The sequence below is a fragment of the Diceros bicornis genome, chromosome 14, assembly GCF_020826845.1.
Source record: "Diceros bicornis minor isolate mBicDic1 chromosome 14, mDicBic1.mat.cur, whole genome shotgun sequence".
In the NCBI taxonomy this organism is placed as follows: Eukaryota; Metazoa; Chordata; class Mammalia; order Perissodactyla; family Rhinocerotidae; genus Diceros; species Diceros bicornis.
Window position 1 is genome coordinate 23247238 of NC_080753.1, and position 25893 is coordinate 23273130.

At 49.5% G+C, this 25893-nt stretch overlaps 1 protein-coding gene across 17 annotated transcripts in view; it reads left to right on the forward strand.

The window, feature by feature from the left end:
* Positions 1 to 25893, forward strand: part of TRERF1 (transcriptional regulating factor 1) — a 195520-nt gene that overhangs the window by 156085 nt on the left and 13542 nt on the right. For 13 of the 17 annotated variants that reach the window (XM_058554373.1, XM_058554379.1, XM_058554382.1 and 10 more), the window contains 11 exons: positions 1013 to 2707; positions 4205 to 4251; positions 5141 to 5291; positions 6354 to 6650; positions 10037 to 10421; positions 11120 to 11186; positions 12247 to 12386; positions 12519 to 12622; positions 14378 to 14453; positions 22071 to 22159; positions 24064 to 24177. In XM_058554373.1, coding sequence (XP_058410356.1) covers positions 1271 to 2707; positions 4205 to 4251; positions 5141 to 5291; positions 6354 to 6650; positions 10037 to 10421; positions 11120 to 11186; positions 12247 to 12386; positions 12519 to 12622; positions 14378 to 14453; positions 22071 to 22159; positions 24064 to 24177 — 2907 coding nt within the window. In that variant the 5' untranslated portion in view covers positions 1013 to 1270. The remainder of the gene's footprint in view (positions 1 to 1012; positions 2708 to 4204; positions 4252 to 5140; positions 5292 to 6353; positions 6651 to 10036; positions 10422 to 11119; positions 11187 to 12246; positions 12387 to 12518; positions 12623 to 14377; positions 14454 to 22070; positions 22160 to 24063; positions 24178 to 25893) is intronic. The other 4 variants (XM_058554384.1, XM_058554385.1, XM_058554386.1 and 1 more) reach the window with 2 other exon arrangements.

Genomic DNA, 25893 nt, shown 5'->3' on the forward strand with positions numbered 1-25893 from the left:
ATTGTGAAAGATCAGGTAGAAAAGGACGACTTGTACCTCGATCACTCGTCAGTTCTAGAAGAGAATTTCTATGGAAGTTGAGGAAATGGAAATTGATTCTCTTAAAACTTTGAGTGTGTGTGTGGTGCTTGGAAAGTCTTGATATACTCCCAGGGGTTTACGTACTCCAGTTTGAAGCCCACAAAAGAACCCGTATAGACTCAAACCAGACTAGACCAGCCTCTCCAAATTTCCTAGTTCCTGTTTCTAAGAGAGGGAATCTGATTGGCCCAGCCTATTTTCTTGTGCCAGGCCACATCATAGGTTTCTGGTCAGCCCCGTGCGCAGAGGTTTTCCTGAACAGGGACCACAAGGAAGCAGGTAACTATGCTGACCTAACAGGCAGACTAACACGTGCAGTACCCCTCCTTGAGACTTTCTCCAATTCTTTTCTTCTACGGGAAATAAGTTCTCCAGGCTATGAATTCCATGTCTGTTTTTTCAATCTTTTATCACATGCATCTTTTTCCTCCTTATCTTCTACTTATTCATGTGACCTATCATCTTTTCTAACTATAAGTTCCTCAAGAGCTAGCCTATGTCTTAATCATTTCCTAGCATCATGCCTTACACTTAGTAGGTGTCTAATAAGTATTTGTTGCGCAGATAAATTGATTAATGAATGTCTTAAACATCTTCATATCCCCCACAGGTCCTAGAATAGTGCTGGGCTTTCAATAGCAGGGTCCCAGAAGAATGGATGAATTAATCAGTGAGCAAAACAATGAATTAACCAATCAATGAACTAATGAGCCATTGGGCAATGGCTTGAAAGTAAGAGAGTTCACATCTCACATGAGAGTCAAGATCTGCAGAATCAGAGTAAAGGGTGTGGGGTGTGTGAAACTGACTATCTCTAATCGAGGAATCTCCTGTTTTGTATTTATTTCTATAACTGGTCATGGTAGATATAATTGCTCGTCACAGAACATCCAAGTAAATCCTTTCCTGTCCTTTGCATCTTGTCTTGCAGGTGTGAGCGGCATCTCTTCACCACAGTGGTGTTTGGTCCGTACCTCAGCCCGAGTGAGGATGTAAAACCCCCCGCTCTGCAAAGAAGTGGTACAGGCCAACAGGAACACTTGGCTCCAGCCACGATCACAGACATGTCAGCCGTGGAGTAGTGTGGACGCTATCTCTCAGCTTCTCAGGGTTTCAGTCCTTTTGGGTTTGTTTCATTTACCTTTTTTTATGGTTTTGTGGCTGGACATTCACGACCAAGGTGGGCACCATGGGGGATCAGCAGCTGTACAAGACCAACCACGTGGCCCACGGTGGTGAGAACCTTTTCTACCAACAGCCAGCACTTGGCGTCCACAGTGGGCTGAACCACAACTATGGGAATACAGTCACAGGGGCTGCCATGGATGCCCCTCAGGCCTCGCCCATCTCCCCCCACTTCCCTCAAGATACTCGGGAAGGTCTAGGCTTGCCTGTTGGCTCCAAAAACCTTGGCCAAGTGGACACCTCGAGGCAGGGAGGGTGGGGAGGCCATTCAGGGCCTGGAAACCATGTCCAGCTACGTGGCAACCTGACCAACTCAAACATGATGTGGGGGACACCGGCCCAGGCTGACCCCACTGATGGCTACCAATACACCTACGCCCAGGCCAGTGAGATCCGGACTCAGAAGCTCACCAGCGGTGTCCTGCACAAACTAGACTCTTTCACCCAGGTGTTTGCCAACCAAAACCTGCGGATTCAGGTCAACAATATGGCCCAGGTGCTGCACACCCAGTCAGCAGTGATGGATGGGGCCCCTGACAGTGCCCTTCGCCAGCTGCTGTCCCAGAAGCCCGTGGAGTCCCCAGCACCGGCTATACCTTCCCGCTACCAGCAGGTGCCCCAGCAGCCTCACCCTGGTTTCACTGGCGGGCTGTCCAAACCAGCTCTTCAGGTTGGGCAGCACCCTAGCCAGGGGCACATGTATTATGACTACCAGCAGCCACTGGCTCAGATGCCAGTGCAGGGAGGACAGCCCTTGCAGACGCCACAGATGCTGTCCCAGCACATGCAACAGATGCAGCAGCACCAGTATTACCCACAGCAGCAACAGCAGCAAGCTGGGCAGCAGCGTATGTCGATGCAAGAAATGCAGCAGCAGCAGCAGCAGCTTCGCCCACCACAGCCTCAGCAGCAACAGCAACAGCAGCAGCAGCAGCAGCTGCAGCTCCAGCAGCGGCAGGGTTCAATGCAGATACCTCAGTATTATCAGTCCCCACCCATGATGCAGCACTTGCAAGAGCAGCAACAACCACAGATGCACCTGCAGCCCCCTTCTTATCACAGGGACCCCCACCAGTACACCCCGGAGCAGGCGCACGCCGTCCAGCTGATTCAGCTGGGCTCCATGCCCCAGTACTACTACCAGGAGCCCCAGCAGTCCTACAGCCACCCCCTCTACCAGCAGAGCCACCTGCCCCAGCACCAGCAGCGTGAGGACAGTCAGCCCAAGACTTACCCCAGCGAGAGGCAGGCCCAGGCCATGCTGAGCTCCCACGGGGACCTGGGGCCTCCTGATGCAGGAATGGGAGACCCAGCGAGCTCGGATCTGAACCGGGTCAGCAGCGCCCTCCCCCATCGGCCACTCCTGTCCCCCAGTGGGATCCATCTCAACAACATGGGGCCTCCGCACCAGCAGCTGTCTCCCAGTGCCATGTGGCCCCAGGTATTCTCACAGTGGAAGTTTCTCTTGGTGTCTTAGTGTGCTACAGGGCCAGCCAGAGCAGAGTCTATGCAGTGCCCAATCCTCTCTCCAACTCCTCCGACCCTTTAGTTTATTCATTCTGTAAATGTTAACCTACACGTGGCAGACACTGTCTATGCTGGCACTTGGAATACAAAATCAATTTTGACTCAGTCCTTTGCCCATTGAGCTTATAATCTCTCTAAGGAGATGGCCAAAATACCATGTCAGGTCCTGAATGATGCATGTAATGATCAAGGCCTGAGTCATGTGCCCAGGGACCACACAGTGGGAGTTTCTGGTCCCTCTTAGATCTGTATCCTCAGGGAATGCCCTGTAAAATTGTTCCCCCTTTGGGAGGGAGACCACATTATGACAGCATGTCTCAAAGTGTATTACTCAGAACAAAAGTTCCATAGAATGTTAAATGGATATTGCTGGGGCAGAAAATGGGTTCTCTGGATAAATGAATTTGGAGTTGCTTTAAGTGGAGCAGGTTGCAGTGCTGTAGGGCTTCTCAGAGCCTTTAATATGCTAATGTGCACTGTGAATCTCCCAAAGGGGCTACCTTGTGTAGTTGCAGAGATGAAAACCTTAGCTGCCCACAGGATCCAGGCAGGTAAAGTAAATAAGCAAAGTGGCCTGGTATGAGACAACAGGGAGTGGTGGCAACTGTGGTGGCCTGGAGAGCAGATGCCCCATCCAATGGCATTCTTATTCAAGATTTTTAAAAACAGTCTAGCCAAACAAAACATGTCTACAGATGACGTTCAGCCTGTGGGCCATGGTTATTAACCCTTGATTGTTTCCCAAATGTATTTGACTACAAAACAACCTACTATGTGCTGGCCACTGTTCATGCCTTGACATGTTCCAAGTGCTACATTCATGTGACAACAGGGTCAGAGGAGGAGGGAAACCTGAATAGGACCAAGATAGATGGAGAGAGGGCTCTGAAGGAGGTTGAAGGCCAGACATGAATTTCCCTTGACCCTATTTTGTTTGGGACTGAGGTCCAGTAGTAACTGAGAGCCTTTGTGAATATAAGAATAAGATGACATGGCCAAGCCTGAAAAGGAATTCCAGCAGAAGGTCTCTTGGCATGATGCTGTGTCGTCCAGCTCTCCATTCTGTGTCTCTTGTGGGAATGGAGCCTGTCTGTGCACAGAGTGGGTGGACTGGGAGAACAAGAAGGAACGAGGTGGGGGATTGGGTCCTGGTGGGCTTATGGCTGGCAGCAGGTCCCAGAGTGGGACATGGTCCTGAGTTGGGGTGCAGTCAAGGGAAAGAAGTCTCAGGTGTGGAAGATCAAGGGCCTGAGCAACTGTGAGCAGGGTCGCATGAGGTGGAGAGCAGGCGAGTCCTCGAAGGTGGAGAGCAGGCCCTGGGGTTTGCGCCACTCAAGGACTCCTCCCCATCAGAAACACATTTTTTTCCTCTCTCTTCTTTCTTCCGGTGTCCTGCATGGCTCAAAATTAGATGCACCTACCTGATGGCAGAGCCCAGCCAGGGTCCCCTGAGTCAAGGTAGGATGGATGCGAGGAGGCTTGTTGGCATTTTGGGAGACTGGGAGGTTTTCCTGGGTTGTCTCTCATGATTCATTTGCAAATTCAAAGTCAATTCCTCAAAGAAGTTTATAGGAATAATAATAGCAGCTATTGTGTTTGAGTGCTTACTGTGTGCTAGGCACTCTATATTATGTGTAATAAAGTTACCCAGTGAGGGTGGGCAGGATTACTATGTAACGAGCACATAGTCAACACTCAACTATTATTTGCTATTACCGTTATTTCACACGAGAAAACTGAGGCTCAGAGAGCTTAAAGTTGCACATCAAGTAAGTAGCAATGCTGGGACTGACTCCACAGCCCTCTGTCCACTGTCCCCTCATTCAGTCGGTGAGCATTTATTGAGTACCTACTACATGCCAGGCATGACGCTAAGCTTTGATAATGCAGCAGTGAACAGTACAGACTTGTTTCCTCCTCCATGAGCATGGTAAATAATTAAAGACAGCCAGAGCCTGATAAACTGCTCACACATGCGGTCTGGAGGCTGAACCAGAGGATTTAGACATGTGTCTCTAAGGGAAAGCTTCTAGAAGAGGCGGTCCGAGCTGACCTTAGAAGGGTAATGAGCCATAGGTGGGAAAACCCAGCCCCTGAAGGCCTGGAATGAAGAAGGGCATTTTGTTCCACTCTTGGATGACTTCGAGCAAGCCCTTTCTCACTTTTGAGCCTCAGTTTTTCGTCTGTAAATTGGGCTTAGTTCTCTGAAGGGTATTGGGGTGATGCAAGTGGGGCCATGGGTGTGGGAGCACTGGATGAATAAGATGGGGCATGAGGTCGTGTGATAAATCACCATTCCCCTTCCTCAATGTGCGTGTCCTCTCCATTTGGCCCTACCCTTGAGCAGTGGCCCACTAAAAGGAGTGTTTGGGGAGCAATTTGATGCCAAGAACAAGCTGACGTGCTCCATCTGCCTGAAGGAGTTCAAGAGCCTGCCTGCCCTGAATGGCCACATGCGGTCCCACGGGGGAATGAGGGCCTCCCCCAGCCTCAAACAGGTTAGCAGGAGCCGGTTCCTGGTCCTCCCCAGGCCACGTGCTGCTTGCTTTGCTTTGCTGCCATCAGATAGGGTATGAGCCCCATGCGGGCACCTGGGGAGGCACAGTCCTTCCCTAATTAAAGGATGCGCTTACTTACACTTTCACGCTGGAGCCCGTTGGGTCAAACAGTCCCACTTCCATTGGCTTCATGAACAAGGGTCAAAAACAGAGGTGCTGGAAATCCTTTTAGGGGATCCCAGCCTCTCCACCTCATGGAGAAGATAGCAAAGAAAACACGTAGCTGCAGTATTATTTTTAACTTCTACTTGAAGCACCCAAGCCCAGGGTCACTTGGGCCTTCCAGATCAATAGTCATTGGCCAGGGAAAGCTGGTGCAGCCATCAGGTTCTCAGCCAGCATTTTCAATTCATCACTGCACTAGTGTTAGACTCTAGCATCCAAAGATCTTTAAATACCCTCAGGATTATCCAGGTAGGATATCCATGTAGTGAACTATCCATGCAGTTTTAGAGTTAGATTAAAATTCAAAGAATTTTCTCAGTTCTTTGAATCTGGTTGATCTCAGTTTAAGTCTATGGGATTAACGCTCTGTTCACCAAAACTTTGGATGACCCAGGTCACTCCATCTCCTGACCATGCCAGATAAAATAGCTGTGTCTTCCATTTGACAGATGAGTAAACTGAGGCCCATAGAATTAAAAGATCCCACAGAAGCGCTTATGTGGGTTTGTTTTTTTTTTTGCCTGATTACAAGTCCGTATCCTTTTCTTTAAACGCAATGACAAGCATAAAAAAATATTTTTTTAAATATTTGTTTTAATAGACAAGTGATACATGGTCAAGATTTTTTAAATGTAGAAAATAGAGTGCATGGCCTTGTCCACTACCAGCGGTCATTGCTTGAGCCAAGGGACGCAGGGTTGCAGGAAGGAAACCACCATAGAGTGGTTCTCTGTCACCCATGCGTGATGTTCTGGAACCTTTCAAGAAAAGCAAAGTGTGTCCCCCCTTGTGAGAGCTGCTCTCAGCCCAGGATCAAAGCCTTTATTGTCTGTGTAGGAGGAAGGAGAGAAGGCCCCGCCGCCTCAGCCCCAGCCGCCACTGCCGCCTCCGCCGCCACCGCAGCTCCCTCCCGAGGCAGAAAGCCTCACGCCTATGGTCATGCCCGTGTCTGTCCCTGTCAAGCTTCTCCCGCCCAAGCCCAGCTCTCAGGGCTTCGCCAACAGCGTCGTTGCCGCCCCCTCCGCCAGAGACAAGCCAGCCAGCTCGATGTCGGACGACGAGATGCCCGTGCTCGTGAGGATGACCCTCTCCCCCCCACACTCACCCCAAGGGGCTGCCCCCCGCACGCCTGCTGTGAGTTGCTGCTCTGCCCTGCCTGCCTGGGGTGGGGACATCCCTTTGCTTTCTTGGAGATGGGGACAGCTCTTCCAGGGTCACTGGCCTAAGCTCAGACATGGCGTGGCCACTCAGGGCTGAGCCCCCCTGGCCGCCCTGGGAATCCCATCCTTGTTCACACTGCCCTCTACCCAGTAAACACCTGTTACTCTATCAGGCTGATGGTCTGGGTTAGATTCTGAGAGGCCCAAAGTGTTCCCAGATTAAAACAGAGATGATAACTCAGCTGGTAATCACACTTATTAAAATATGGAAGTACTGTCCCAGACAGTAAATAGCTATTGCCCAGGGCCCTGGCCCCTCCCCCAGGATCTCCAGACCTCCCCAGATCCAGCAACCAAAGATGTAACCCCTGGCACAGCAGGGCCTCCAGGCCATACCCCTGGCATCCATTCTGATGGTCAGCCTTACCAGATGCTTCATATTTTCAGTATCACACCTGTGAAATTACCCTTGGAGGACCTAATTCATTAAGGTTCCCAAAATAATTCCTCTGAGAGACACCCACCCCCCATCTCAGGAAAGCAAAGAGATTTGCGTTTCTCACTCACTAAGTTCTCCTTCTCTTTCTCAAATTCCAAGCGCTTCACCCAAGCAGCTTAGCTTGGCTCTGGAACAGAGCTCTCTCCCTCAATTTGTCTCCCTCCCTCCCTCCCTCCCCCGGGGGAGTCTGTAACCTCTGTGGTTGACTACATCAAATTTGTCCCCTCCCCACAAAGTGGTGTGCTGGGTCATATTTGTCCTAGAAAATAGGTGGCTGCTGGGATTCCAGGAGGCATGAGGCTGGAGCTGGGCCAGAATAGAAGGAGGGAGGATAATTAAGAGAACTAGAAAAGTCCAGAAAGAGCTTTTTTTTTTGGTTCTCTATGTAATATCAAGGCCTCAGAAGAGGAGAGACTGATGGAGAACCTCTGGGGATGAGGATTTTCATAAGCTGGCAGGACTTGGGGGCCAGCAACAGGCAAAGAGATGAAATGACATAGCCAAGCTCCCTCTTTGCCCAGAGAAGTTCCTAATTTGGTGGGAGAGACACTGTTTTTTCCTTTGGAAAACTCTCAGCCTGAAGCTGGAGACCGTAAAGTTCCCAGTAACACAGTGATCGGAGCCCCAGGCAGCACCCCCCACCCCAATTCAAGACGGTGGGAGGAAGACCAGGGCAGAAGAGAAACAGTGATGCCCTGGGTGTGGCTGGAGGGAAAACACCTGGGTAGCTAAAGTAATTAGGGACTGGGAAGGGCAACGGAGTTTGGTATGAGTTTGCTCAGAATCAGAAGATCATGATGAGGGGAGTTCTGAGCAGAGATGGACTTGGCTTTCTGGAAACAGTGAGAGCGACATCATAATTTGGGAGATAAGTCGAAGTGGAAGCATGTAGGTGGGACTGAGTAAATGTGAGCAAAGTCCTGACACTTGATATAAAGAAATTAAAATGTGCAGAGAGGAGCCCTGAGTTCTCATCCCAGCTCTGCTCCTAGCCGGCTGGGATGAAGACAGCTGAGACTCTTCCCCTCTCAGAGCCTCGGTTTCTCCCCTGACCTTGAGGGGACTGGACTCATCAGTGGTTCTCACCCCTCTGGGGAGTTTTTAAAACCTCTCAGCACTTGGCCTTGCCCCCAGAGGGTCCAAATAGCTTGGTAGGGGTGGAACATTGTAAATGCTTCCCCTCAAGTGACATCCAGGTCTGACACTCTGGGTGGCTTCTCTGGCCCAGGGTCTCAGAGGATCAGAAAATCCAGCTTTAGAGCCAGAGTAGCAGGTCCAGAGGCTCAAGCAGAGGAAGCCCAAAAGGGACCTTTGGCCCTGTGATCAGAAGTCCGGATCCTGGTGCAGAGTTGAGGTCACGCCAGGTCTGCCTGTGCTCAGATGACCTCATCAGTTACCCAGGCACAGGATGTAAAGTCAGGATAGCTCTCCACGTTGGGGGGCACAGGCATCCTCTCTCCCCATTCTCCTCAGCCCCCTCCCTCTGCCTCAGCTCAGGCAGTGAGGAACCCTCTCTCTAGTGGGAAGAGGAGGCAGGTAGGGGCGCTCTGGCCTAAGGAGAGCCTCCTAGGAGTGAGCCAGGAGCCTGAGGGTCCTCTGCCCGCTTCCTTTCCCCACCTCTCTGCTTCACTAGGCTCCCATCCCAGAGGCTGGAACAGCGCCACGGAAGACAATGAAGCTGAGGGAGAGACAGGAATGGGCAGCCTGAAGTGCTCAAGGCAGCAGCAGGGGCCCAGAGGGAGAGGAGCCCAGAGCTGAGGGGCAACTGAGGCAGGTCACATGGCCTGGAGGCAGCTGTCACGTGACTGTGGTCGGCCCTTCCCATCACCCCTTGCTGCCTCCTACTCAGGCGCCACCCTGGGGCACAGGAATTGCCAGGGACTGCAGTTGTGACTGGCACTGCCCTGCAGGGCCTGGGAGGGTACCACAGACTGCCCAGAACCTTTCTGCAGGTATCCCCGCCGCCTCTTCCAACCGCACGGCTGCCTCTCAGCCACACCCAGCTCTTGATCTTCCTGGGCTGATGCTGGCACACGACCCAAGTCTGTTTCTGTTTGGCTTTGGCATGCCCTGCTTATCTATTTACGCGCATATGTTTACTTATTGGTGTATATGTATCCATGTGGCAGATCTTCCTTCCAGACTATGCTTGGTTCCGCTGCCATAAAATAAACTAACACTGCTGACAGGAAGCCAGCCTAGGAGAGGGGCTTGCTACAAATGAGCCACCAGTGCTGGGAGCAATAGTGAGGGGTGGTGAGGGGGGAGGTTAACTGGATCCATTTTTAGAGGAGCACATGAAACGGGCCTTAAAGATCATAGATGGCTCTCCCTCAGCCAGAAAGTTACCTCAAGGAGAGCCCAGTGTGGGTCACTGGCCCTGGGAGCCTTGGCTAGGCCTGACCCCCTCTTCCTGCCCCACAGCCTCTGCCCAGCTTCCCTGAATAGATTATTTTGTCCCCTTCTCAAAACATGTGTTATCTGTCCCTCATGTCTGTCCCTGGGGAGCGATGGGGAATTAAAGAGCCCACTTAGCTGGATTCCACTCACCAGATGGGAATGCAGTGATAAGCAATAAAGAATGTGAATTTATTCCTTCTTGCCCACCCACTATTCCTACCACCCCCATCTCCCTCCAGACATTAGGGATTTCCTCCAAAACCAAAGTTTTCTCCCCAGTCAAGGCACCACAACTTGCCTGCTCTGAAATAGAGGTGGCTGTTCTTTAATGCTGAGGATGCTGGAATCAGATAAGTGGAAGGGGGTCCCCACTACAACAGAAGTTCCCCTCCCCTCAACCTGTGGAAACCGCCTATGGGGAAAGCCTAGGTGTTTGAATCGGAACGTTCTCCCCGTTTTAGGAAATTCCCAGGAAGCATCAGCCGGGCGTGGCCAAAGCTGAGGAGCCCCTGAAGCCCGCTCCGGAGAAGAAGTGCCGCCGGCACCGGCCCGAGCCGCTCTTCATCCCGCCACCGCCCTCCTACCACCCGAGCCCCGCCGCCTCCGTCTCGGGCGCCACCCTCTACCAGAGCCAGCTGCGCTCCCCGCGCGTGCTCGGGGACCACCTGCTCCTGGACCCCGCCCACGAGCTGCCCCCCTACACGCCCCCGCCCATGCTGAGCCCGGTGCGCCAGGGCTCGGGGCTCTTCAGCAACGTGCTCATCTCGGGGCATGGCGCCGGCGCCCACCCGCAGCTGCCCCTCACGCCCCTGACGCCCACGCCGCGCGTGCTGCTCTGCCGCTCCAGTGAGTCACCCCTCGACCCCTCCCGCACCCCGGGGGTTTCACCGCGGCTGGGCCGGTGTCCGCCCTACGAGGTCTCGCTTTCTGTAGTTGTCTCTGACGCCACAAACTCTTGTGGCGTACATCTGCTATGTACCAGGCACTGAGTTGGGTGCTAGAAATACTTAAAACAAGGAGAGAATACTTACCTTCAAGGGAATCACAGTCTAGCTGAGGAGACAAAGTGATAATTACAGTCTTTTTGGGATAAGGAAACAGTTGAAGTATGCACACACTAAATGATAAGACTGTGCAGTGGATAATTGTGTAAGACACCCAAAATAAAAGTACTAAGTGGATGTACAGATAGGGTTATATGTAACACCAGGCCTCCACATTTAGCGTGCTGTATAAAGATCAAGCATGGAGAGGCCTGTAGCCAGGATCTCTTTCTGGAGCAAGAATAGTTTCACAGAAACAAGACAGCTTAGCTGACCAGAGTGGGGCAGCTGGCTTCTCCTTACCCCGTGTGAGGAATGGGGTAATCCTAAACCAGTTAGCACCACACTCCATCCAGCTCCTTGGAGACTAGTGGTGGTAACTCGGACATGGGTTGGGTAGGAGGGGGCCCCTATTATGACTGTTTGGCAACTGCTCATTTGCTTCCGTTTCCTCAATACCCCTTCCCTCTTGACCAGTGATCTCTGGTTTTTGTGCTTCAGACAGCATCGATGGCAGCAATGTGACGGTCACCCCAGGGCCTGGAGAGCAGACGGTTGATGTTGAACCGTAAGGAAAAGCCAATTATTCTTTAGAATAGAAGCTTCAGCTGGGGAAAGGGATGAGGAGCTTTGAAAAGCGTAGTTAGTGCTTCTGGGGTCAGAGTGGCCACTGACGGAGAAGTTGTAGAAATTGAAGAATCATCATATTTTTCGAGTACTATTGTTTTTCTACAACTGCCAGTGTTTCAAGGGCTGTGCCAAAGACTAAATGCATAGTAAAAGCATGAAGCCCTGTATTCCGAGAACCTAGTGGCCCCATCTCTGGCTCCGTGGACGAGTTTGGTTGTGGCCACATGCTTTCACATTCTCAGTAACATTGCAGCATCTCTCTCAGGGTGCCCAGTTCTCTACAAGGCTCCTTCCAAATGTGCTTGCTTCCCCCATCCCCAAGATTCTTGGCCAGTCCTTCAAATGGGCTTGTTGAGTACTTGAATTGTGAGTGGGTGGTGGGAGGTATAATGGAAGAGAAAGGTGGTTATTTTCATGGATAAGCACAGAAAAGAGGCCAGATGGTAGGTAGAGTGGCGAATAGATTGAGTCAGGAATCAGAAAACCTGAGTTCCAGCCCCATTTGTTACTTATCTTGATCAAGTTAACCTTTCTAGGCTTTAGGTAACTCGTCTATTAAATGGGGATAATTATCACTGCCTTGCTTACAGCACAGGTCTTGGTGAGGTTCAGATGGAATAATTTATGTGAAAGTGGGCTGAAAGGGATAAAAAATGAAATAAGCACTTTATATTTGTCCCATTTTTCCTGGGGGTACCATCGGCTGTGCTCTGGGAGCTGTTCCCGTGGAATTAGCACCCTCCCTCTCTCAGTTATAGGGAGCTATGAAGCCCCAGGCAGACTTCTCCCTTGCTCCCTACAGCATCTCTCCCCAATTTTAAAGCTGTTCCTTATCCCAGTAAAAAGGCCGTGCCTGGAATCTTAGGATCACACTGTGAGGAAATGGCCCTGCCTTCTTCTTGCGAAAGGACCTGGTTTCCTTCTGTTTCGAGTTCCTGACGGTTGCCCTTGGCCTCAAATCGAAGACTACACTGTTGTTTTTCTTCTTGTTATTAAAGACGCATCAACATTGGCTGGAGATTCCAAGCCGAGATCCCAGAACTCCAAGATGTCTCTGCCCTGGCCCAGGACACACACAAGGCCACCCTGGTATGGAAGCCCTGGCCAGAGCTGGAAAACCATGACCTCCAGCAAAGAGGTATTGGCCCATGGGAAGAACTGGGCGGGGAAGCCTTGATTCTCTCACTGGGATTTCTGGCTCCAGGATGGGTGTGTTTTTCTATGATACTGAGCTCTCTCGCATACAGTGGCTTCTCCTTGTTCCCAACAGTGGAGAATCTCCTGAATTTGTGCTGTTCAAGTGCGTTGCCAGGTGGAGGGACCAATTCTGAATTTGCTTTGCATTCTCTCTTCGAGGCCAAAGGTGATGTGATGGTAAGGAACCATGAAAAGTAGGCTTCACAGTTCGTCGTCTTCATGTTAGAATTCTGAAAATATTTTCCCAAGTTCCTGTGTTGTCCTATGTACCATACAACCAATTCATAAGATGATGACCAAGCAACAGACCTCCCTGTTCCTTATCTCAATGAGTAGGTCAGGATTTAAAAGGCTACAGGAAAACCTCCAGTTGGACTTCTGTTTACACATCTGTTCCTAGGTAATAATTATGGACACATCTGTCTTGGGAAATTAGAATTTCTTTTCTTGTATTTCATATCATAAAGCTGATCTCCAGTGATGGAGGTAGAAGGTCTTACTGAAACAAGTCTTGATCTAAAATAGCCTGTCATACTCTGCTGATTGTTCTTCCCTACTAGAAAAATCAGCCAAAGTTGGATGTTCATAGAACGGTTTTCTCCGTTAACCAAAATGAAGTGTTTTCTGTGCACCAACTGGTGTTATTCTTCCACCTTTGACACTTGGTTCTTTGGTCAAACCAGAACTTTGGTGCCATCTTCTCAGAATCCAAGCTGACCATTTGGCTGCTCCACCTGGGCTTCTGACGAGATTACTCAGTCACTAACCTCAGTTTCCCCTGTAGTAAATACATGATTCTTGTACCAGATCTGGCTTCCTCCTTTTTTGATTTTATGAAAATGTGAAAGTAAACACATGTCCCAATACTACCTTCTCGTGAGATTGTTGATACCTTTCATGAATTTTCTAGAATGTTCGACAACTCTCTAACCTTTTGAGGTTAGTGTTGCAGGGCAGCACTTCTCAAACTTTTAACATGCACTCAAGTCACCTGGGGGCTCTTGTTAAAATGCGGGTTCTTCAGCAGTTCTGGAGGTCCGGCCCCAGGTTCCACATTTCTAACCAGCTTCCAGGGGTTGCTCGTGCTGCTGGTTTGTGGACCACACCTGGAGTAGCAAGACTCTAAACCTTGCTCTGCCCCTAAACCATCCACTGCTCAACTCCACCTACAGTGTTTGGTTTTTTTCTGTGTGTGTGTGTGAGGAAGATCAGCCCTGAGCTAACATCCATACCAATCCTCCTCTTTTTGCTGAGGAAGACTGGCCCTTGGCCAACATCTGTGCGCATCTTCCTCCACTTTATATGGGACGCCATCACAGCATGGCCTGATAAGCCGTGCATCAGTACACGCACGGGATCCGAACCCGGGCTGCCAGCAGTGGAGCGCGCGCACTTAACCGCTATGCCACGGGGCTGACCCCACCTACGGTGTTTTTTTAAAAACATCAGCGAGGCTGAAGGAGGCAGATTTGAAAGGATTTCTTCAGCTAGGCTCTCTGGGAGAACGATGTGTAGTACAGTTATTACTAATACAGCTGTTTATGTTCAATGATAATGAAACATATGACTTTTCTGCAAAAACAGTTACGTATCACCCACTCATTTCCTTAGAGTCCTTCCCCAGAAACTCAGCCTCCATTCAGAGGAGGCCCCACCATCTCTCTGAGGCTGGGGCCCTTACCAAGGAAGGAGTGGGGTGTCAGACGTGACTAACTGGCTGCACTCGTGAGCTGGGGGGATGGCTAGAACAGTGAGCCCTCCTGGGTGCTGACCAGAAAGGAAACCCCAACTAGTTTTCCCTATGGTTTTCCTTCCAGTGCCCTCGGCTCCAGGCTCTGCAGTGCTGACCCCTTTCCCTGTTAGGTAGAGAGCCTTCCTGGGACACACAGACCCGTGACTGACTCTCGCCTTTTCTCTCCCCTGGGTCTGCAGGTTGCTCTGGAAATGCTGCTGCTGCGGAAGCCCGTCAGGTTAAAATGTCATCCTTTAGCAAATTACCATTATGCTGGTAGGTCGCCAGGAGCCCTGTGCCCCATTGCTACCTGAGAGCAGGCTGTTTGCTTGTGGGGTTGTGTCAAGTTTTAATAATAGACAGCACCGGTTCTGTCCTAATCGCCACTTGTGCTTAGGCCCTCTGGGCCCTCTGGGGTGTAGCTGATGCGGCAGTTGAGTCTGTGTGAGCTCCTGCCCCTCGTGGGTGTGCCAAGAGCTGGGTGAGAGTGGACAGTGAGACGGGTGCATCGGGGGAGAGGGCCACAGTACCACAGGGTGCAGCACAGAGGCAGCAACACTCATCAGCCGCTTGGCTTTGGAATCAGTAGACCTGGGTTCAGATCTTGCCCCTTGGCCTTCTGCAGCCTTGGTTTCCTCCTCTGTAAAATGGGCTCATACTCCATCCCTTACAGCCTTAATCTTACAGATTATATCCCTTAATCTTTTTTGTGAAGATTAGAGATAGTATATGTAGCCCAATGCCTGGCACATCCTAGAGGCTATTGTTATTCGTTTATTGAACAGTTATTTATTGAGCACTTACTGTGTACAAGAAACTGTGCTAAGCATTAAGATGGAACAATGACTGTGTTAGACATAGACAGAGTCCTGCCTCTTGCAGTTTGGAGTCTGAGAAGGAGGCAGTTATTAAACAACAGATCATACTAATGCTAGGAAAAGACCTATATTTACATACAATACATATATTTGCATTTACATATACATTTACATATGAGTGTGTCTTATGAGGGTGTGGATTAACAATGACATCACCAGTAAGGAGGAAGGAGAAAACACCTTTGAGAGTTGAATAGAGTGAGAGTCATGAAGAAAGAAGGAAATAGGTTGGAGAGCCTGGGGTGACAAATGAAGTTGAAGTCACCGTTTTTATTTCCATTCACTGGTAAATCGATCTATTCTGAGGGTCTCCATGAACCTGCCAGAATTTTCTATTTCAGAGGGGGCTGCATCCTCTAATGCCCTTTGATTGTTAATCATTTGAAGGTTTGTTTGGCACCTTGAGCAGACACTGCATAGGTAGGTGTTAAATACTTTAGTGGGCTTGGCAACCTGGTAATGCCTTGTCTAGGCAGCCAGATATGGTGTAAGGTGAGGGCTGCTCTACAAATACCGGAGCGTTCTCAGTGGGCTCCCTGTCCCCACCACTGTTTGCCCCAGTTAACCTGCTCCTCTCATGAGTCAGCCTTCCTGCGTGTCATCACAGGGTCGAAGGGCCTCAGAAGCCACTCATGTGAATGCAGCAAGCCCAGGATGTCTGCCTGTGGATCCCTGTCAGCACACAGGCCACTGCTGGGACTAGGCAAGCACAAAATGGACACGTGAGATAAGAAACCCATCATTGAACCAGTGGCCTGAAGGAGCTGGTTTCTTATGTTGTCTCCATCATTTCCTGCTTGGTGTCCACCCCAAGTGTGGGCAGAAAGATGTGGGAGTTCTCCCTAATCTGCCAGGGAAACAATTCAATCCTCTGTTAATTCCCAGTATCATCTGCTGCCCATTAAACCCTCACAAGCTGTCCGAGCCTGTCTCAAGCTTCTTTGCATAGTGAGAGGGTCAGTTCGTTGACGAGAAGGGGCTTCCCAACCATCTGCTGCAGCCCCCCTCGGCCCTTGGGGTGGCGGGGTGCCCGGCGCCTCTGGGCTGGTCAGCTCTAGCTGTGAGCAACCTCATCTGGGACCCAGATCCCCTCCAGTTCTTCCCAGTGTGCCAAGCAAGTAGTAGTATCTTTTTATGTGTCATGACATAAAAAAGGTTGGAAAGCTATGGACTAGAAGCCACCCCCATCCCCAAACAAAACAACAAAAACACTGAAATAATACCAAGAACTTTGAAGTTAAAAGGCCCTAAACTCTGCTAAAATTAATTGGTTTTTTAGAGTTGGAGGTTCCTAGCTAATTCTTTGCCCATCCCCTACCCTCTTCCCACACAGGCAGACCAGGAGCGCTCTGTTGCTTCCGGGAGTTATTTCCACACTTAGGAGCAAGAGAGGTAGAACTGAGGTGTGAAGGGTTGGTGTCCTGCTAGCTGTGTGTCCCCAAGAAACAGGTGCTTACCTCCATCTGCCAGTCATTTGCTTTCTCCAGGAAGTGATCACAGACTGAACCTTAGAGAATATTCTAGAATTATGAGCAAAAAGGGAAGAAGTCACTGATATCTAAAGTCTGACCTGACTCCCTCCCCTTAACAGTTCCCTTCCAAGCCACAGGGGAGGTCACAGAGCCTACCCCCATTACATGCCCCAGCTACCAGCCACTTAGCCCCTGGTTTGGTTCCAGAGTGTCAGTGAATACTATCCCCGTGGCCCCATCCTGCCTTGGCCTTTGTGCCAAGCCCCATTGGGTTGCTCTCCAGTAGGACTGTCTGTCCACTCAAGTCAGCCTTGCTGGGACGCTATCTTCTGGATCTCCTTTGGCTTCCAGCTCTGTAGCTGTGGCCAGTGTCACCCCACCCCCACTTCCGGCCCTGAAATTGCACTCCAGGCTCCTAGTTGTCTAGAGAGAGAGAGGTCAGATCTCCCAGGCCTGTCTGTGCCCTAGAGGAAGGCGGAGAGCCTGGGCTCAGTGAGGGAGGCTGCAAGTTTGGGGGAGAAAGAGACACAGGCCTGTGAAAATCACTTTCTTTACTCATACCCTTCCCTTTCCCACCTCACCCTGAGCAATTCAGTAAGAAAAGGAAGAAGTGCCCACTGCTGGGGCCCAGGAGAGATACCAGTGTGGGTGGGTAGCTCGCCCAGATCAGGAGGCTGCTTGCCAAAGCCAGAGGAGACCTATTAAGATCCTCAGAGGAAGGTGCTGTTGCAGTGGCTCCCGGCGCTCTGTAATCCATACTGAGGTGCCCTGTCCAGCCCTCTCTCAGCACCCTCCACCTGTGTGTGGGTAGCAGTTGTTTGCAGTTGCTCCCACTTAGCAGTTGGATTGGGTGGGGAAGGCTGGAGCGTGGGGGATTCAGGGTGAGGAGGACACCTGGTTGTGATTATATGGTTTGCAGCGTCCTTGGATTTTCCGTTGAACTGGTCATTCCATTCGTGCAGATGGGTGCGGAGTGGAGGGGGTGTCACAACTGGCCCTGAGCATCTTGGCAAGGGTTCAACAGAGGCTGCTATCGGCTCCCACCACAGCCCGACTGCTCACTGGGTCCCCAACCCTGACCTGACTCCAGAGATGGGGGAGACCTGGAGGAAATACCCATTCAGTTGGGGGAAGCCTGGTCTCTGTCTTGGAAGCTGCCCCAGTTTGATGAGGAGACAGAATTACCTTCTCAGGAGAATACTTTGCAAGAAACACAGCTGTGATGTCATTTTCCAGGCATTCTTAGCCCGTGTGTCTAGCTGGATAGTGGTCCCCTGAAGGGCAGGAACTAAGTTCATACTTACTCTCTTGCTTTGCCTAACACAGCACTTGTGAAGAAAAGGGTTAGTGGACAACCTCAAGTTCTGGATTTAGATGGAGGCCGCCCTTCCTTTTGCCTCTGGAGGGGTCTTTGGTGTTACCTGCTTGGCCCTGCTCCCCTAAAAAAATTATTCACCCTTTGCTCACCATAGAAAACGTTTCAGGGAAACGAAGATCTGGTATAACAACAGTCTTCCTTTTTCTGCAATGAACATGTCTTTCTTGTGTAACACAATAACAACAGCATCAATAAAAGTTTTTCAGATCTTGAAAGGAAGACAGAAAGGCCCTCTTTCAAATATACTGTGCCCCAACTTTCTCTCACCCCTCCACGTCTCTTTTTAATTGCCTGGGTTCACTATAGATTGCCCCCAATTTCGCCACAGTCCAGAGCCTGTTTCCCAGCAACCAAAGCTCAGAACATTTTTTCCTCTGGATACTGTTCCAGCACCAGTTTCCTCCAGTTAATTAGGCTCTTTGTAATTAGCCTTAATCGTCTTGTTAGGGGCCCCTGCTGATAATAGCCTGATAGCCGGGAATCCCCAGGTAGAACAAGTGAGCGCTGGGGGAGTGTCGGCCCACTAACCCTGTGTGTGTGCGCGCGGAGTGGACAGCAGGGATCCTAGAGAGGCGGGGCGGGCAGGGGGAAGGGGGAGGGTTTGAGGCAGTCCCCTGCCTCAGTTTTGCATTTTATCCTGGACTTTGTCCAAGACGCAGAATCCAAGAAGGGCTGGCTTGGAACCTTGTCTAAGAATGAGGAAAGTGCTCCCATCAGACAGAGACACCAGGAGAGGGAGACGCCTGAGCCTTTCCTTGACTGGGTTAGAGAAGGATGTCAGGGGCAGGAGTGGAAGACTGGAAGTTACAAGCAGCCAGCAGTATGGCTGTGGGATGATACATGCACAGAACGGAGAACATTGGCAGGGACAGGCAGGCTTCTTGAGGCCACTAGCACGTTCATCAGCAGGGGACAGCCTGTGTCCCAGAGCCATGGGCTGATTTGGGATCTGCTCTCTGAGTGGCCGGTTAAGATCCAAAACAGTCACTGTGCACCTCCTTAGGACCAAACGCTGCCAGTCACAGAAGAGGAAACTGAGACTCAGAGAAGTTAAGTCGAGTCACCTGGGGCCACAGGAGGAGTAAATGGTAGAACCATGTTTGCAGCCGATGGTCTTCTGACTGAAGTCACCCCTTTTCATCACAGCATAGTGACCTTATTATGTGGGGAGAGCATATTCAGGTGTTTCCAGGCTTTGACCCGGGAATTCAGTCCAGGAGCCCGGGGGTGGTTTCTCAGCCCTGTGGGCAATCCTGTGATCAGGATGTGGTGAAGCTGGAGCCCGCTCTAGTGTGAGCGTGTCTGGCCCTGCCTCTCGCTTCATGGACGCCCTTGTTGGACGGACACACACGCAGTGCTATTGTTTGCACCAAAGCACGGACCCTAGGACTACATAGAGGGGCCATCTGTCCCTCTGTGAGCACATGCTCCCTGCCCCTACAGCCATCAGAGTGGGAGAGTGGCTCAGAGAGGAGAGAGAGAGAGTGCAGCCCACTTCTAATCCAGGGCTGGTGCTGCGGAATGAACACCCTGGAATTGGGAAGACCGAAGACCCTATCACAAAGTAGCAGCCCTAAAAACCACTGAGGAGTCGGCAAGGGGAAGGTCTCCTTTCCCCTTGAGGCTTGGGAATGCCCCATAACAGATGGTCCAGGAAGCTATTTCACCTTCTGTGGGGTTGCAACTGGCAAGCCTTTTGGGAACATGCTTCTCAAAAGTAGACCGACCTGGGACTCTAACGCTGCTGCTTGGGCAGTAATAAGGTGATGAGCCTTGTGTGGGGTGGGAGAAAGTGTGTCCAGTGTAGAGACTGGGTGCTGAGCTGAGAAGGCTGCGTGGCCCTGGTAGGGTCTCCCCAGATGTCAGAGCTGCACTCTTAACTCAGGAAATGGATGGTCTGGCGGAGGGAGGAAAGGACTCTCATTGATCTGGTTGGGAGTTTTCATTGGCAGAATGTCCCCTTTCTTGCCGGATGAGCTGCACCGACTCTGGATCTGCAGCAGGGCAGCACATCAGCCTCCTTATAAGCTTCTCCGGGAACGCAGCTAGTATAACACGTGCCCATTATGATCCTCTTCCATCATTATCTTTTTGATTCCTCTTACCTCTTTCCTATTTTGATGGATACCTAAAAGGAACCATGACAGCTCTTTGGTCATTCAACTAAAGCGTTGGTTAATTCTTTCTGTCTTTCTCTTCACCTGGTAAGGGGAGCTATGGGAGCTGGGACCCCAAGGCCTTGAGTGTTGGACAGATTTTGAGGAATGGTAATGGAACTGCTCTAGAACCCCAAATCTCACTGACCTCCTCTACTCATGTCCACTCCAGCAAAGCTTCTCCAGACTCCCAGCCCCTCTTCTCCCTGTTGTGGTTTGCACAGCCAGAGATGTCCCGGCCTCCAGAACATGTGGACGACGCTGCCTTCTGCTGAGGATTGATTGGAAAGCTGCTTTCCTTCCAGAAGTAAAGAGATAAACTTGGAAACCAAAGAAATGGGGTGATGGCCCTGATTTTTAGAGTTTGAACCAGCCCAGTTGTGGAGAGCATATTCTGAGTCTGGAGCCAGCGTTCTTGGCTTGAGGACGCATCAAGGAGTCATACAGAGAAGGTGTTTATTTCAGAAATCTGAATTTACATCACTGAGTCATGTATTCCCTCAAGGATCCTAGGATCTCCAATCCCCTCCCTACCCAGAGTGGTTTCATCTGATTCACTAATTTTGGCTGAACCTTCCAAGGGAAGAAGCAATTCAGGTTTCCTGTACTTCAGCACCATCAATCAACCATAGCAAAATGGAAATCTTGGGCTTGTCCTGGCTGGGAGGAAAAATACTATGGTTTGGGGGATTACAGTTCTGAGAAGTGGAGGAGTGTCAAAGACTCAGCCACGTACCATCCAAAAAATCAGAAATGTGGAGAATTGAAAAAAACCAGAAGAAAGAGGCAAGGTTTTCTGGAAACCAGCCACAATGATTGTGCCTTCCCTGGAGCCCCCAGAAATAGGACTCCCCTTAGAAATAGGCCTTATTACAGGCCAGTACCATTCTCTATGATCATCTCCATATCCTGCTTTCTTTTTTATGGAGGAAAGAGACCCAAATATCAAGTTTAGTCAGCAAGGCAGATGCACCAGCCCAGCACTGCGGGGCATCTTCTTCATTGGTCTGCGGATCTGTCAGGAGCTGGTCCCACTCGCCTCTCAAGCATCATCTGCTTTCCCTCTGCTGGAACCCTGTAGTTGAACCATGGTGGATTACTGCTCATTTGTGGAACACCTCCATTTCCTCATCTGTAAAATGGATACCAGTAATACTAATCTTACAGGGTTGTTGGTGGAACCAAATGATTAATATCTGTGAAGTGCTTAGAACCTGACACGTAGGAAGCACTTATAAACGTTAGGGTTTTTTTCCTAGCACAGCATCTTGCATGTAGTAAACACCTGGTAAATATCTGTTGCATGGATGAATGAATGAATGAAGTGCATCCTCTCACTGCTTGCCTCTGACTTTGCACGGGCCACTTTCTCTCCCCAGAATTCCCTCCCATCTCCTTCTTGCCTCACTTGCTTCTGTGTCCTTTAACAATCAACTCAGGTGTTTTCTCTACCTGGAAGCCTTCCCGGCTGCGCTGGCGCTAACCTGAGTGTGGTGTTCCTCCTTTATGCCCCATTGTCGCCAGACTTCTACCTTCCATCGTTGCAGTCATCACCTTGAACGCATCTCGAGGGTGGAGACAGCTGAATCCGCCACATCTTGAGGAGCGCTGGCTGCATGAACATCGTCGTTACATAAAGACTGTAGCTAAAATCCGTTGAGTACTCACAATTTTCCAGTTACTAACCTAGGCACATTTTGTGCATTACCTCCTTTCACCTTCACAAACATCCTAAGAGGTGGGGACAATTAGAGTTATTCCCATTTGTAGGTCACAAAGCTGAGTCTTAGGTTCAGTAACTTGCCGAGGTTAAGGCCATAGCTGAGATGGAAACCCAGGTGTCAGGGCTGCTGACCGTTACACCACAGTGGCTTTTTGTTCAAACGGAAGTTTGCTGTGTATTATATCATTTGTTGAACAGTTGTATTTTGTAACTTAACTAAGTGAACCAGCAACTAAAAGTGGGGAGAACTGTGAGCTGTTCTTACGAGGTTTGTGTTTTGTTGTAGGTTCGGACAAGTGGACCTCCCTAGAAAGAAAACTGTTTAATAAAGCACTCGCCACTTACAGCAAAGACTTTATTTTTGTACAGAAGATGGTAAGCATGCTTTTTCTCATGCTCACTTGAAATTGAATTGGGAAATTGTACATCTAAAGATACGTATAAATATTTAGTCACTGGTTTAATGCTCTCAGCAGAAGGATATCTTCCCCCCTCACTGGTGAAGAATGGTATCTGATATAGAGGTGGCATGGCCCTACTGTTGGGGATATCGGGGAGAAGGAGGACATAGATTAATTATTTGGACGTGGCAGTGATGGGAGTTATTTTTGTCTTAATAAAAATGTGTAATTTATACATTCTCTCAGAATAAATAAAACTGGGGCTTCTGGTTCACAATTTATATAATCTATTTCATGTATAGTTGACAGATCTATCATGTTTCTGACAGAAGTGTTTCTGGGAAATTGGAGAAGGGAACATGTGTGCCCTCCTCCTAGCCAGTAACAGAGTTTCTGGTGTTGGCCCCTAACCATAATGACAGTAATAATAAAAATAATCCTTTACATGTACAGCCTTTCACGGCAAAATAGAACTCTTTCACATAGATGAAATAGCACTTTACATAGCAGATAATAAACTTAATGGGCCTTAATTGGCTGATAGGTGGTTTAGGCTAAAAGTTAAAACTGATTCGTGTTAGCAAACCATTGGATGATGGCACCATATTGTGTTATTAAGGTCATTAAGATGTTCAGGTCCACAGAGAACAAGGTCATAGGTGACAGTGCCCACTGGCACTAGGCTGAGCCGATGGTCCCCAGTAGTGTCCTGGGTGTGTGTGTCGCCTGTCCTTAATCTAGGGCCGTGATGGACGAGAATCAGAATAGGTGGGCTTTTTCTCCGACTTGCCTCCATTTCCAGATCTGTGTTCACTCCTGCCTTCCCCTGCCTTGGAGGCCACCGTGTTCTTTGCTGCCCTGTATGCCCAGCAGCTCCCATGCTCCGGCCTTCCTGGAGTTACCTTCCCCCAGGACTGACCTGTCCTAGGCCTCATTCCTTGAAGATCCCACACCTTGCTGACTGATGATGGATTCATGTGTCCTGCTTGCCAGGCAATGCAAGTTTTTAAACAAGGGTTCTCTGGGACACTATCCTCACTCCCTGTAAGATTCTAATGTAGAAATTCAAGATGTCAGGTGGATGTGAAGGGGCAGCTTTGGGGAGATAGGACGTCCGCTGATCCCCGTCTCATCTCACTGCGTAGGTAGCCGTGTTCCCACCTGCAAGGGTACAGCCAGCCTTTTGTCTGCCTCCAGAAAACCCACATCATTGAACCCCACCTTGAGCTTAGAGATATTATGATCTAAACAAAGGCATTTTTTCTCTTTAAAATACATTTACCTTTGCCCCTTTGGGAGAGAACAGGGCAAGGCTTGTTTCCTGCAAAAACTAGGTTCTTTTCATCGCAACTTTGCCTTATATTCCTGTTCGATTACTAAGGAACGTTTTTCATGAATAGATTTTCAAGGTCAACAAGTCAGAGTGCCAAATGCATTCAAGCACATTAAATGAAGAAGCATGCTGCTTTATGGGTTAAAAAAAGGAATGAGCTCTCTATGGGCGGACAAGAAAACATCTCCAGGCTGTATCATGAAAAAAGTCAAGTTGAAAAACAGTATATATAGTGTGCTACCTTTGTGAGGAAAAATGGTTGGGAGGAATATATTTTCATGTTTGTTGGTATATGCATAAAGAAATTCTGGACTGGTACCCAAGAAATTAATAAGAGGGGCTAGCTGTGTTGTAGGGGTGGGGAGTGAGAACTGGATGGGGGGAGAGCAGGCATGGGAAGGAGATTTTTCACTACGTATATAAATTATTTTTTTTCTTGAACTGCATCGAGCTATTACCTGTTACAAAATTAAATTTGCACAAAAGCTTGCTGCTTTGCACACTGCCCACTGCTGGAGCTGATCTTGAGACCGCTTTCCCGGCAGGTGAAGTCTAAGACGGTGGCTCAGTGTGTGGAGTACTACTACACCTGGAAAAAGATTATGCGGTTGGGGCGGAGGCACCGGACACGCCTCGCGGAAATCATCGATGACTATGTGGTGAGTGAAGCTGCTTGGTCACTGCTTACGCTGGCCCCACTCCCCACTCCACACCCCGGTCAGTAAGTGGCTGGTGCTTGGCTTGGCTTTGCTGCCCAGGCGGCTGGCTGCAGTGAGTGGGTGAGGGGCAGGATTCAGGCCCTGACTTCCTGGTATGGATAGGCAGAGGGAAGGCGGCTTCTGGTGACCTGTAGCTCAGTGTTCAGTTAAGGAGGTGAGGGCTGGCTCGAATTCCAAGACAGATAGGAGCCAGGGTAGTTAAACCAGGGTGGTCCCAGCCTTGACGTGGTTGGGGTGGTTTGTAACGGGTGCCCTGATCCCCTGGGATACCCTTCCTGATCCTTCCGTGTCACAGATGCCACTGACCAGAGAACATAATGTGCCTCAGAAAGATGAAGGAGCCCTTGGATTTTACCATGGCTTCCATAAAGCATGTCCCAGGAGGAGCTTTGGCCTCTAGCTCATGGCAGGGACTCTTGATTATTGAGGAACTGGTTAGCAGTGTGTAGATAGTTCTCATCCTTACATCACCATTTATCCCTGACATCGATTTCCTTCATTAGCAGACAGTCCCAAGTTGTCTGCATATTAAGAGTGAGTACATACTAAAGATATAGCAAGATCGAAATCTCCTCCAAACCCCTGTGTGTGGCTTTGCTAATTACTACCACTTTGTTCTTGTGGTCAACTTCCTTCTCTACATCCATAGTCAAGGGAGATCTTATCACACACCGTGGAAGACATCACCTACCATGTGTGTGTGTTTGTGAAAATTGCATCTTACAACGGGTTACTGAACTCCAGTCTCACCGTCAGGGAAAGTGTTTGGAATTCATGAATGTTGTAAATATTTGTAATTATACTTTCATTCCCAGTTGTGCCCCAGTTGTAAGTGTTAGCACATATGTGGATCATTTTCTTTAACAGACACTTAGATAGCATTTCTATGTGCCAGGCATTGTGCTGGGCACTTTACAAATAGTGACTCATTTCATCCTCACACCAATTCTGTGAGGCGGGAAACTGAGGCACACAGCCTAAATAACTTAGCCATGGTCAGATGGCTGTGAGTCTGTTGTCTGAGCCTGATTACCTTGTGTAATACTTAAGAGCAGTCAAATGCAGAATTCTCTTAGAGAAGTGTAAGAACACTTAGACTCATTAATGCTCCGAAGCCCACGTTCCTAACTAAGAATTGATTCTATCTATGAAATATACACACATATATAAGTTTATGTTTGGACCCAGCTATCAGGAAAAATAGACATCTGTGGAATAGAATGGTATTGCCATTTTTTCAATCAGAGATGGCAGTGTTCTACATTCAGGGTTTCCTGGGACCAGGGCTTTTGTTTGACTGGTTGAAGTAGTGATGTTTTGTATCTGTGTAGCCTTTTTCTCATTTGTGGCCTAATGTTTAAAAAGGTAATGTGGCCTCTTCTGGTTCAATCAACTAAAGGCAATTGAGTTCCCACAATGTAAACAGTAATATGTATGTAGTGCAGTGGGTGACCCTGAGGTGTTAACTGGCCTCTGGCCCCACCCCCGGAAGCATATATTCTAGTTGGGAAGATGTGGCATACACAAGTGGAAAGTTTACCATGAACCCCAAGAGTGTTTAAAAGCAGTATGAGATGAGAACCAGAAAGTCTTAGGTATGCCTTTGGGGACTCTCTCTCATCCACCTCCACCATTCTACAGGCAAAAGGTTGAGGC